The sequence below is a fragment of the Tubulanus polymorphus genome, chromosome 4 (genome assembly GCF_964204645.1).
Source record: "Tubulanus polymorphus chromosome 4, tnTubPoly1.2, whole genome shotgun sequence".
Taxonomy (NCBI): domain Eukaryota; kingdom Metazoa; phylum Nemertea; class Palaeonemertea; order Tubulaniformes; family Tubulanidae; genus Tubulanus; species Tubulanus polymorphus.
The window spans coordinates 25,462,040-25,474,572 of NC_134028.1; the positions used below are offsets into that span (position 1 = coordinate 25,462,040).

Genomic DNA, 12,533 nt, shown 5'->3' on the forward strand with positions numbered 1-12,533 from the left:
AAAAATCCTATTCCTGAAACCATAATGCTGAAACCATTTCAAAAATAAACCCAAAATCAACACTATTTCAGGGCCAAATCAATAACAGTATAACTTTGAAAAAAAGAAATATTCATTTTCTTAATGTTGTTATTAAAAACAATTTGAAAACTGCTAAACAAACTGTTTTAAAACATTTCGTTTCTGGAATTTCAATAATTCCAACTTTTCTGGCGACAGGGTAAGCAGAAATCTGGTTTCTGGATTATATGCCATTCAAGAATCCTAATCCGGATTTACGATATTACTGCTACATTTGATTCGAATTTTTGGAATTTTTGTTATCCCGACAATAAATAAAGCACATAAAATTAAGAAATTTTATCCATTGCTGTATATTCCGTTTCGGAAATAGAGATATTGATAATCTTTCAATAGTGATAGGGGGCAGCACCGTCTTGTTTTACGGGCATGCGTCAATGGTGATTTCGTCATTGGGTTGGAACGCTTTTTTTCGCTACCAGCTGCTTTTACACCTGTTTTTATTCGTTTTCGAGAATAGTCTATAATGCCGGGACCACGAGGAGGAGGTAAAATAGACGTTTTAAATTATCAACATAGAATTTTATTATTTAGAAAGCTGGCATTTAAGAATTTACGGAATGAATGTTACTAAAATAAAGAGAAACTTGTCTGAATCGTCGACGATGTTGAGTATCGAAAGAAACCGTTTTAGAGCGATAGGGTGACTAATGGGTGAGGGTAACAATGAGGTGCATCTGTTAAGAACCAACTGATAGTTTTAGTTTACTGGGTAAAGCGCTTTATGTGGCGTATGTAAACAAATGTAATTTAGGTGTTCTGTTACTAAAGTAGGCTGAAGTAAAATACGACGGACATCAAATTCTGTGTTTGAATGTGCCGCCATCTTGGTCATTATTGATCTACTCGGTAAAAATCTCTTCCCCGAGCATTTTTGTCAGTTCACTCAATCTGTCAAACAAATTAAATGTGCCAAGTTGTGAGGATATGGGGCAAACCCTTTCGGGCAGTGATGACTAGTTAACAATACCCAAAAAAGCGCTGGGGATAAAATTAACATTTTCAGAAAATTCCACCACAGTCCATCTTCACCCGTCAAGGGATTCGAACCCACTACGCCAAAGCTGTTCCGCGAACCCCTTGACCTCACGAGTCGTTGGAGTCGTTACTAGCCGACCAGAATCCGGTCGTACCAATCACAGCGCTTGTGACAAACCGACAGTAGACTTCTGTTGGTTTTCCCGTTAAATGGACCAATCAGCGAACGTTTTACCGAACAAGGAAGTATTTCGCAAATCGATATATGACGTCATGCGCAACAGCACCAGTAATGAAATCACGCTTCGTGAGGCCAGGGGGCGCTGGTGGAAGCGAGTTCGGGAGTGATACTGGACCCCTGGCAAGCGAGGATGACCACAGTCTGACAGTAACTAACAGGCATGCCACTATGATGCGTCTGTATCGGTAGTTACTAATATTTAAATACCAATACAAATATTTGTTACAACGTTTGACGTGTACTTCCATCTTTCATTAGAGATAAAAACTAATTACTAATTACATCAATGCAGGTAGAGGACGAAAAGGTCTGCATAAAGGTCAGAGACGTCACTTCACTAGTGCGGAAGAATTACAACAGCAAGCAGAGTTACGAAGAAAAGAACTAGAATGGAGGGTAAGTAAAATGCGTGTCCATAGCCCTCTGACTGGCTGCGAGTGACAAGTCGCCGTCTCAACTTCTTCTTCATTGTTGTCAAGTTCTGTAAAATGGTACTGTGGATAAGGAGGATTGAGACTCAAAAAACCCTCTTTAAAATCTTTAAATGCCCATTTATCTGAAGGTACTTTTGCAAAAAACCAAGCATGCAAAATAACATTTTGTATTCCATACATTATCTCTATCAAAGAGATATAGTCAACGTTGCCCAAGACCGGAACAGCAGCTGGTGGAGACTTTGATGATGATGACATTGTTTTGAAAGATTATTTCTTTAATTCGAAGTCGAATCATTCATCTAATGCGCTAGAACTCAGTCAGTAGAGAAGACAGATAGTCTTCATTATTATTATCCATAAAAGATGTCCCATTGGTGATCCGTTTGAGCTGGGACGTGGGAGTGAACCTCACTGGTTTGAGGAAGGATGTCTACACCCAAACAGCCCTCGTCCACAAAATTCTCAAGTTCACAAACCCCGTCCCTCTCGACATTGGACGTCTTTATGGACAGTCTTCTGTGAACGCTCCTAAGGATACACTTGAATTCTTACCGATGGGGTTAAAATTTCTTTTCTACCTTTTCAGGCGAAAAAAGGTGATAATACTGATGATGAAGATGAGGAGGAAGAACAGGCCGGAGAAGGAGGAGCGGCGAAGAAGAAAACTGAATCGGACTCGAGCGAAGAATCTTCTTCGGATGAAAGCGATGAGGAGGTAAGATTCTGACCGATCCACCAGGTGTCACTAGTGTACAGTAACTAACATCCTCGCTTGCCAGAGGTCCGGTATCACTCCCAAACTCGCTTCCACATCTATTTATTTACTCAAATTGCCAATGCGAGTTCCAAACGCTCCTCGAGACGCTTTGATTCGATTTACAAGATGGTGCTTGTGACAGTAGCGTATTATTCCTTAAATTTTTAATAAGAGCACCTCAACTATTGTAACACTCAATATGGCAAGGGAAAATCCACCGCTAGTACTTGGTTTATGGCGCTGCAGCTATTCTCCCACATCAATTACTGGTATGAATAAATGTAGAGGAGAATTGAATCTGATGTACCTCGGAAACTTGTTTTATAATATTTAGATTCAGCAAACTTGAAGATTCAATTCTAAGTTGATAAAGAGATTTTGATTAATATTTCATTATTCGTATCCTTTTACAATAAATTTTACACGATTTCATAAATACAGCATCAGATGATTTTAAAGAGAGTGAACTGAATTTGACGGCGTTGATTTAAACGTCGACTGTTACTACGAGTGGCATTTTCAATTTTAAAACGTCTTATCTTTCTAGCTTCATAAAAAGAAAGGCGTTTCACATCTTATAGAAATTGAAAATCCAAATCGAGTAAAAACTAAAGATGCAAAAAAGGCAACGGAAGTCGATGTTAACGCAAAAGCGCAACTTTCCAGACGTGAAAGGTATGTTAATCCTGACCATACGCATAAGGCTGGGTCAATCTAGGGGGTCAATCTTGTGAGACTTTCGTAAGACCCAAGATATCATCCGTAGGTGGTAACAACGCATGTCAAAAAGGACTTGAAAAAATAGTTTGGTAGAAATTTCTGGTAAAGATTATTTTCTGGTGAAAGAGCACGCGGGCGCATTTAATGAATAAATCTGATTTAACCTAGACAATTGGTAAGATCCTTGAATATTGCCTCTGGATCTGCCTGTGACAGGTTTCCTGCTGCAGGCTTCCTACCTCGCCATTGAAAGAAACACCATCAATCTTAACAGAACACCACAAGCAAAATTCCAAATACTGAGAAAAAAAGTCAATCTTTTATGTATTTCTGGCATCTCATTATGGAAGCCATTTCAAAGTTGATTGATTTTAACTCTATGGTTAATGTATGGTCAGTGTCACCATCCGGTGAGGAGGTATAGCCGCGTTTGAAAACAACCCGTCAAAAAGGTGTAACCTTCTTCGACGATATCATCTCTTTACAGGGAGGTGCTGGAAAAAGAGCGAAAGCGTTTGGATTACGAGAAACGTCATTCCGAAGGTAAAACGGACGAGGCCCGCGCCGATTTAGCTCGGTTAGCGATCATTAGAAAACAGAGAGAAGATGCAGCGAAGAAACGCGACGAGGAGAAAAAAAGTAAGAAATATCGGAATAGCGTATAATGTAAACAGCAGGGTCCCTACGACTCCTTGATTTCTTAAAAACTCCTGAACAGAAAATGCTTTTAAACTGCTTTAATTTGAACAAAATAAGCAAGAGTCCTATGATTATTGAAGTGTCAGATTCTTTATCAATTTTGCGATGTTCGATTTTTTTTCTAGTGAAAGACGCGCAAAAAGGGAAACGATGATGAAAGTTGAAAACATTGTTTAGCCGCATTTATTGAAAACGAATGAAAAAAAAACATTGAAAGTGACGTCGTCGTAATATTGGGACACGTGAAGCTGCAGTTTGATTCTGTTCTGCCGTGTAGGACTTGTACCTCGAACGGCGCGCAACATCATCCGGTGACCTCCGAAAACGGATGAAAAAATTTCATCAAAACTTTGTGTCGAAAAATCTTGTCATTGAATCTTGAAAGTGTTTTCAAGAGTAATTTTAGTCCGACCCTTTTGGAATTTACTTAAGAACTGTCCAATAAGTACATACAAACCTTTTCTCGGATTTTCAACAGCTATCTATGTACATAAGGAGAAATGGCTAAGGGGAACTGTTAATGCCACTGTGGCAATCAAGGATTCCATTTAACGATTCCACTTCCAGGTTTGCTGGTAGTTACTCGGGTCTTCGTCGATCAATTTCTCCTACATTTCAGTTCAAATCAATTGAAAGTTTCTCTTGAATAAATCAATTATTAACGAAGACTTTACCGATCACTTAGTATAAAAATTAATTTCACGTATATTTGGTGGGTCCTGTGATATTTTATGCATTCGGGAGCCTAAAAATCCAGTTAAAAGTTGATCGATAATCAACTGATTTTGGCAATGTCGAGATAGCTGGTGTTGCAGTTCCCCAACAGTCCCTTATCAACCTACGTTAAGATTTGCCTAGTCCAAAACGTGTATGATTTGATACAGTTTCATAATCTTACTGCATGTAAATGTAACTAGTTACAATGTACAGCAGTAGAACCCGCTTAATTCGAATCATTTTTTTTTAGGACAGATGAAATTCATCTGGTTTACGAGAAATCCCGATTAAAATGATATTTTACACGCATTCTGTTTAGATGGATCTGATCGAATGAGATCGAAATTTGGATAAAACTGATCCGCATCAAGCGGGCTCAACTGTGTTTATTCAACTTTTTGAGGCAATTTTTGAACTCTTGTCAAGTCGGTCAAAAGTCAGAATTTGTCGTGTATGAGTAAGGCGAGGTTTACTGAACTATAAATCATGCGGATGATTATGCTTTAATGTACAGGCCTGACTGCCGACTGAAATAGTTATCGTTCATCAATAGTTGTTCGCGATGTTCACTTTCGTACTGTGCTAATAATATTATCAATTACATTCATTTTGTAAATGCCTAGTGTTTAAAACTTATTATTATAATAATAATATTAATATTATGATTGATATGAATAAGTATGACGTAATTTCTAGAAGTTTGAATTATGAGACTGGTTCACTTGTATTGGTTCCGTGTCAGATTTTCCTGAAACCTTTTTCCTTCAGTTAGACGTGCTGTAGTATCTCTCTATCAATCTGCAGCCTGGGCCCAGTTTCACAAAAAGGATTAAAGCCTAAATCGATTTAAGATAAACTGAATTAATGAAGAAATTAAATCGATTTAAGAGTTAAACCTTTTTGTGAAACTGGGCCCAGGACTGCATTGTTCTTGATCAATAGCTTCATCTTCATGCATGCAGGACTTCACCACATAATTCTAATCGAACATAAACTACAATAGACTCTGCCTTACTTGATATCATCAGTCTGCCGTTCAAGTCTGTGAATTTTACAGAAATTTATTTCGAAAAAGCCTATTTCCTTGATTCCAAAATCAGTGAAATATTAGCAGTCCAAATACTACCGAATGAGGCAGAGTTTACTCTAGAAACATCAGATATTTTATCACTATTCCTTCCAAATTGTGTGATCAAAAGTGAATTTCTGATGGGGGGGAAGTTCAGGGCTGTAGATTCATAACCTGCCAGTAGATCTGAAAGTCCTCTCGGGCTGGAGTCTTTTTTCCATCAATCAATGAAGATATAAGACAAAGATCTTTCCATAGAAATGACATATGTATTAATACAATTCATTGAATCTGCACCGGATAAGCAAAAAATCATTGGTCCCATCCATTCATGATCTCTTAACAAAATAACCTAAAATTCTCTATTTTGAGTAAAAATCTCTGTGCGTGTCATTAAGTAAATGAACCCCATGAATGGAAATTTAAGTTTTAGTATTTCTTTAGCGCGTATTTTCTTTCATGCATTTAAAGCATAAGCTAAAAAATTCATGCCCTATTTCTCCTTTTTGCTTAGCTTTAAAGTTGACCCAGCCATGTTCCTATATACCCTGTATATTAACGTGTACCATAACAAACCCAGCAGTTAAAGAAATAAACTGATTACAAATTTTATTGCAGTTTACTACATGACCCGACCGAGAAGAAACAAGGTATCATTTGTTTTAGCCTAAATACAAATGAATACTTTAATTCAGCACCTTGACGATAATTAATTTCACCGCAGCAATTCTGTTAGTTTGGTTGCAACCCAGGATATCCTGTAAATGCTGTACCTGAAATAGAAAAGAACATGCTATTTCAAAGGAGTCGTTCGAAGAAATCTTAAGCAACTACCGAGTATAGGCCGATTGTGTAGGGACCTGTTAACTCATAGCAACCTCCGAGCTGAAAAGAGTAAGACTTACGTACCTAATTCGTCTTCAGGAACGGCACAAACCCTTTTAGCTTTAGTTGGTCTTACCGCCTGATCGCCTTTTACCATCTGACAACCATAGAACCAATCTTCCACTTTTTTTGTCCAATTAGCCCACTAGAAAATCAATTTCAGACGACGAAAAATTAATTTGATTTTGATATCACTGGTCAGGCGCAGGACCAGGAGGTAGTCTGAATACCAGAAATTGTTTCTTCAACTAGCCCTTATCATTATCCCGGAAAAGTGATAGGTCAGGAGATGGATGCATACAAAAACCCTCGGAATGCATCTCGACAATTCGCAACTACAGAGCGTTAGTCCGAGTGCAGTGTGGGCAATATAGTGCTTGGTTGTCATGACCACAAGGCATCACAGTCCATGAAACTGCAGTTCCATATTAAATGGGTCTATCCTAAAATGAAGGGGAGCAAAAGAATACAAGCACAATGTTTTTCTTTTTCGCTACCAGGTATTTTTCACATGAATCTCACCCTGTCTGTCTGTGGTTTAGTTTCACGATCGGATATTTTCACAAACCAAAAGGTTGGTATAAACCCATCCGATTTAAGCTTACCACCAACGATTAGGTAACTAACTAATCTTGCACCCCGGTATTTGACATCAAAAAGAGATTTTTGTTCTGTTTAGATGAATGTTTTGAGTAACTACGGTACTTTACTAACCTGTGTATTAGCATCCCGTGACCAGTGAATGCTCGGAATGGGAAGAATCACAACAATTGGATTCTCATCAGATAGACGAAATTCTGTTCGCAATTTATAATCGGACTGGAAAAATAGATTTTAAGTAGATAGATGATACATAAAACCGCAGCATGGCAGAAATGAACTGATTACAATTATTAATGCAGTTTATGAAATGACCTCACCGATTAGGAGATGAAAGGTATTATTGTTTTTAGCCTAAAGTTCGATGACCAAGTGGACTTCAAAATGACCTAGGTAATTTCACCTTTAACTACTGGGTACAAAGTTAGTGTTTTCAAGAATTTAACTGGTCTACGATCAAGTTCCACAGTTCTTGGATAAATGTGACTCAATTGACTTCAAACATTGAAAAATATCCTAATATAAACTTAACACCTGCGTTCTTGAAATTCGAAAATACCGAAATACGAATGATATGACGAGTTTCTTCTACTTACTAAAATGTGTTTTCCGTTTGTGCTCGGGCAGACGACTGAACCGTTGAACTGATCGATAGGAATGCGTATTCTACAACTTCTGAAACGCAGTGGCAGAAATTAATCGACAGGGCCCAGTTTCATAAAAAGTTAATTTTTTCATCAATTTAGTTTATCTTAAATCGATTAAGGCCTTAATCCTTTTTGTGAAACTGGGCCCAGGGGCTGCAGTTGCTCAAAAATTGGTTGACCAGTGAATACATAGTTGACATAGGCCTATGTTACTATGGTATTCATACACTGGTGATCTTTAACCAACTGGCCCTTGGAGTCTTTACTAGTTAGTTTACAATTATCGATCTTTAGGGTAGAATTCTAGTTCTGATTGATCTGAGCGTTCTATTTGTCATTCGTAGGATTTGAGAAATTACGGATAGATTTCAATCGAAACAGAAGAAATCTCTTATTATTGTCCTACCGCTCACTAGCCAACCTGGTGGATCCTCACTTGCCACAAACGGAATCCTCGATTGCCACAGTAGAAGGTACAGTCCCCTCAACATTAAGTTAACATTAAGTGCTTACCTTTTCAAGATATCAATGTCGATACTGCGTAATGTTTCGCTCCACACCGGCATTTCCTTGACAACGTCGACAAACTCGGCTAAATTCTTTTCGTCGACTATTTCGTCATCATCTTCGTCGCTGAGAGCAGACGACTCCAGATTGATTATTGATTTACTGCGCCATCGCGGTAAAATCACTTTCACATCGTGTAACACCTGCCAATCGAAAATACCATATACATATAATATCTTTTAAATCTGTTTGTAGTGGGTTTTATTTTGAGTGTAGCTATTCAACTACGCACATGTACAACCTTCTACATGCCTCGTAATTCATAACAAAAATAGGACAGCCATCTTTATGTCGGAATGATGCAATTTCGATTCGATCTTTTATTATAATTCAATGAAAACTGCTTTTCTTTACCTGAATAGAAATCTCATGATCGGAAGGTCTATTAGATAAACACTCTATTTCCTCTGAACCGATATCAAGTAGAATATGGTCGTCAGTCGAAAAATTTCCTTTCAGAATACTGAAATATAAAAACAATAGTCATCAATCCACGCCGAATCGACGAAACGATGGAATCGGGTCCACTGATTTCAGGTAGAATTAACTTAAATACAGTTTACCTCGTTCGAAGTGTCACAAACTGTTTTTTGAAGAAATTTGTCCAACTTCGCACCCCGAATGTCTGCGAACTTGACAGCGTCGGTGCAACTTCAGTTCGTTGGTTAATGAAAAATTCTTGTTTCGCCTAAATAGATAAATAAACAATAGTGTTGACGCATAGAAATTATTTCAAAAATTTGCCCTAAACGATCATAACTATACCTTCACTCTGCCGCAACCGACAACTTGAGCTATTACGCAATATTGAACCACTACCCTATTTGATGACCCAGATGTATAACTACATGAACCTACGATTAAAAGAATTGAGTCAGTCCTAAATTATCCGTATCAAGCTGTTCCAATCTGGCCTGCGTGACCAATCTTTTAAGCAGTACTTTTCTGCAGAGAAATATCGGACATATCAAATTACAGAAAAATTAAAAGAATCACCTGGCAAATCTAGATTTAGTTTAAATTTAAATGGGAACATGTAACAACCGAATGGTATTGGACACCCTGAAATGATAATATTACATTCTTCAATTCCAGTTTGCGCATAAAATTCAAAATTACAACCGGTAAATCATAGATAAAAACATATTATCTTAGGCTAAAACGATATCTTGTTTCTCCTAATTGGCAGGGTCATTTTTTAAACTGCAATAAGATTTGCAGTTCATTTCTATAACTGCCGGTCTGGTATGGTTAGCTTGACGATGATTCTAAAAATTGAGTGACGTACAGGGCAGATGGGCGGCCGGCTGGGTCAACATTTAAGCCCAGCAGAAATGAGAAACAAGGTATCAATTCATTCTAGCCTTTGATTGATTATTACATTATAGAATTGAGTGCAGTAAACCTTCCTTGCCTTATTTGGACATGACCAACTCGGACAAAAACGAAGCTTACTGTATTACGAATTGTAATGTTACCGTCATTTGTTTCGTATACAGTCACATCGCTACAGTCCAATAACATTCTTTTACCGCTTTTCTGCACGTATTTCTTGACGATTCCATCAACAATCACTGGCGCTCGTACTTTGTCTAGATCGAAAAAGGTTTTTTGGAATACGTAAAACATTTTTCAAAGGCAAATGGTGGAAACACGGCTATCCAGCTGTGTTCAGAAATTTATGCATTCCGAGGCCTTAGCTTTAGATTCCAATCAGCTCGAATTAGCGACAAGAACCCCCCAGCTTATCCAAGACTTGGTGAATTTAAGATATGGAATTATGCCTGTACGATGATGACCAGGCTTCGCTTACATTTTTCATATCCCTTGAAACTTAATGACACACACTGGCCTGCTATCGGCTGATGCACATTCAAATAAATCATTCTGAAAATCAAAACAAACAAACTTATGAAACCTTTTTAATGAATTATAAACAGGCATTTTTATCTTGGCTATGATGGTATTTCCGGGTTGTTGTAAATCTTGCGAGACAATCAGATCGGGAACGGGACGAAAGAAACCATATTGATTGAGCTCAAAGTGAATGAAAGTCGTACCCATAAAGTGTATCACCGGGATCATACACCCCGTCATTTGTTCTGAGGGAAATTTCAGCCATTCTAAGCAGTGAACAACAGCAGCACAGGATATCACATCAGCCCACAGCACATGAGTATGGATCCTTTTTTTCGGTCCCGCTCTACTACTTGTACCCTTTTGCTACAAAAATGAAAGCCAAAAAATGAAATGTCAAAACACTCGGCTCAACGACCTTGAGATCTAGCGATATGGATTCCCTTGTTTTGGGTTCCCTGGATATTCTCGGAGCTACCCTCCAAAATCAAATACATATTTAGATGGCAGCACCAGCTGATGGTAAATCGGAATCGATACTCAAGGTCGTTGCGTCATCCTTCTAAAATATATTTTATTTTAATTATTAGATAATTATCTTAATAATGTCGTTTCAATTGTTATCACGATTGGTATTATCAAATACGCTGAATTTAGGTGGGTGTTAGTTTATAGTGAAATGATGACTTGATCTTCAATAATCTCGAACAATTGGATCTAATCTTGCCCTCCCCAACAAATCCAATCCTCCACACGTCATGGGCCAAAAACGAAAATGGGCCTGAACTGAAATAACTTGACATTGAATACAAATAGTATTGATTTTCATTTTGATTTCCTAAAGGACACAAACCTGTTCTAGAAATATGATCCTGGGCTTGAAGCTGAACCTGTCTACGAATTGCAACATTTTTCATTCCAGATTCAATGTTTGGTAATCAGTTCGTTAGATATGCGTCTAAAAAATCGGGAGGCAGTTCACGAAATAAAAAACACACGTCACGCGGGAAAAACCGAGGCATACGAGTGAAAGAAGGACAGTTAGTTCACAAAGGTCAATTATTAGTAAAACAATTAGGAATGAAATATTGGCCTGGAGAGAATGTAAGTTTTTCGCCCGATGGTAGTCTGTGTTATTTTCTTGATTGTAATAATTGAATGACTAGTGAAATACTCATGAAAGCAACGTGTAGGTAACCCGACCCGTGGAGACCTAAACCTCCAGCAAGGAGTATTACTCAAGATCACCACGTGCCCTGACATTCAGGTGATGGAGACAAGCAGCAAACTCTTTTCTGATAATGGTTTTACATGTGGTATTTTCTTTTTTTTCGTTAATACCAGCAAGTTGCTATATGAAATGTTGATAAACTTAAACAGGATTAAAGTTGAGCATAGTTAAAGTTGAGCGTAGTTAGATAGAGGGAGGTGGGTTCACTCCCAGCTCCCTGAGTTGAACTGTAAATCCTGTAAACATGCTATGCTATCAATCCCCCTATTATATTCTAGTACCACAATGTATCATAAAATGGTGCATGTGTCTACTCTGGCCGACTTCAAAATGCCATCATAGATAAAATTTAATATCCCAAAGTTATTTGTCCATTAAAACTGACACAGCATAGATATTGAACTAATTATATCGTCCTAGACCTTCTACGTATCCACCATGACGAGATAGTCACGTATTTGATGTCTAACGGCTACTGGATCACGGTTACTCAATGATCGACCCTCACAATCATCATAATAGAAGATTGATGGTATATTTGTAGGTTTTTTGTGATCCGAGGTATTGCGGATTATCAGCGACCGTGGACGGCAGAGTGTTGATATCGGAGGAGACGTTGTCCCCGTTCCCGGACAGCCCGTTATATCGACCCGTCAATGAACAAGGCGTCGTCATCAAAAAGCACTTCGTTCACGTATTGGAACATCCTTCGACTAAAGTTGGACGATTTAAACTTGTTTCATTAGAATCGTGATGTGTTTGGCCTCTAGATCTTTGTCAAGTAGCGTCATTATCTTATACGAAACATTGTCATAAATTTGTTTGTCAATCAATTACTGTCATTATCGTTGCTAGTTGATTTTCATCACATTCAACTCAATTTGATAGTGGATAAATACTCTCTATTCAATGGGGTGAAGATTACGATTACAGAGCAACCATAGCCAAGACAAATATCACGATTACAGATAACCTTTCAAATAATCAGGATCACCAATTGCTTTCAAAAGATATTACTAAAAGGCTGTTAAATTCCTTATCTAATTC

At 37.9% G+C, this 12,533-nt stretch overlaps 3 protein-coding genes across 6 annotated transcripts; 2 read left to right on the forward strand and 1 right to left on the reverse strand.

Annotated features, from left to right (window-relative positions):
- Positions 1 to 445: 445 nt before the first annotated feature.
- Positions 446 to 5,275, forward strand: LOC141903505 (uncharacterized). The gene is made up of 6 exons (XM_074791625.1): positions 446 to 569; positions 1,593 to 1,696; positions 2,324 to 2,452; positions 3,042 to 3,169; positions 3,702 to 3,853; positions 4,039 to 5,275. The coding sequence occupies exons 1-6, from the start codon at positions 548 to 550 to the stop codon at positions 4,065 to 4,067; spliced, it is 564 nt and encodes a 187-aa protein (XP_074647726.1). The 5' UTR covers positions 446 to 547; the 3' UTR covers positions 4,068 to 5,275.
- A 722-nt stretch (positions 5,276 to 5,997) lies between these two features.
- LOC141903806 (uncharacterized) lies at positions 5,998 to 10,655 on the reverse strand. 4 transcript variants are annotated; one of them, XM_074792128.1, is made up of 12 exons: positions 10,459 to 10,655; positions 10,212 to 10,285; positions 9,931 to 9,990; positions 9,395 to 9,460; positions 9,164 to 9,252; positions 8,962 to 9,086; positions 8,753 to 8,861; positions 8,345 to 8,541; positions 7,781 to 7,859; positions 7,299 to 7,403; positions 6,609 to 6,729; positions 5,998 to 6,472 (listed from the first exon to the last, which is right to left on the reverse strand). In XM_074792128.1, exons 1-12 carry the CDS (start codon positions 10,518 to 10,520, stop codon positions 6,432 to 6,434), a joined length of 1,128 nt encoding a protein of 375 aa, XP_074648229.1. In that variant the 5' UTR covers positions 10,521 to 10,655; the 3' UTR covers positions 5,998 to 6,431. The 4 variants fall into 4 exon arrangements, with proteins under 4 accessions (XP_074648229.1, XP_074648228.1, XP_074648226.1 ...); XM_074792127.1 differs by having other exon boundaries at positions 7,781 to 7,856; positions 9,877 to 9,990; XM_074792125.1 differs by having other exon boundaries at positions 9,877 to 9,990.
- Positions 10,656 to 10,787: 132 nt separating this feature from the next.
- LOC141903155 (large ribosomal subunit protein bL27m-like) lies at positions 10,788 to 12,355 on the forward strand. The gene is made up of 3 exons (XM_074791156.1): positions 10,788 to 10,912; positions 11,178 to 11,359; positions 12,031 to 12,355. The coding sequence occupies exons 1-3, from the start codon at positions 10,861 to 10,863 to the stop codon at positions 12,238 to 12,240; spliced, it is 444 nt and encodes a 147-aa protein (XP_074647257.1). The 5' UTR covers positions 10,788 to 10,860; the 3' UTR covers positions 12,241 to 12,355.
- Positions 12,356 to 12,533: the final 178 nt, after the last annotated feature.

Coding starts and splice junctions, on each gene's coding strand:
- LOC141903155 (XM_074791156.1), top strand. CDS start 10,861: ATGTCGTTTCAATTGTTATCACGATTGGTATTATCAAATACGCTGAAT. Junction 10,913..11,177: donor ATCAAATACGCTGAATTTAG/GTGGGTGTTAGT, acceptor TTTTCATTCCAG/ATTCAATGTTTGGTAATCAG. Junction 11,360..12,030: donor AATATTGGCCTGGAGAGAAT/GTAAGTTTTTCG, acceptor GTATATTTGTAG/GTTTTTTGTGATCCGAGGTA.
- LOC141903806 (XM_074792125.1), bottom strand. CDS start 10,520: ATGGCTGAAATTTCCCTCAGAACAAATGACGGGGTGTATGATCCCGGT. Junction 8,862..8,961: donor TTTGTGACACTTCGAACGAG/GTAAACTGTATT, acceptor TTTATATTTCAG/TATTCTGAAAGGAAATTTTT. Junction 6,730..7,298: donor CACGGGATGCTAATACACAG/GTTAGTAAAGTA, acceptor TTGATTTTCTAG/TGGGCTAATTGGACAAAAAA.
- LOC141903505 (XM_074791625.1), top strand. CDS start 548: ATGCCGGGACCACGAGGAGGAG. Junction 1,697..2,323: donor GAAAAGAACTAGAATGGAGG/GTAAGTAAAATG, acceptor CTACCTTTTCAG/GCGAAAAAAGGTGATAATAC. Junction 3,170..3,701: donor CAACTTTCCAGACGTGAAAG/GTATGTTAATCC, acceptor ATCTCTTTACAG/GGAGGTGCTGGAAAAAGAGC.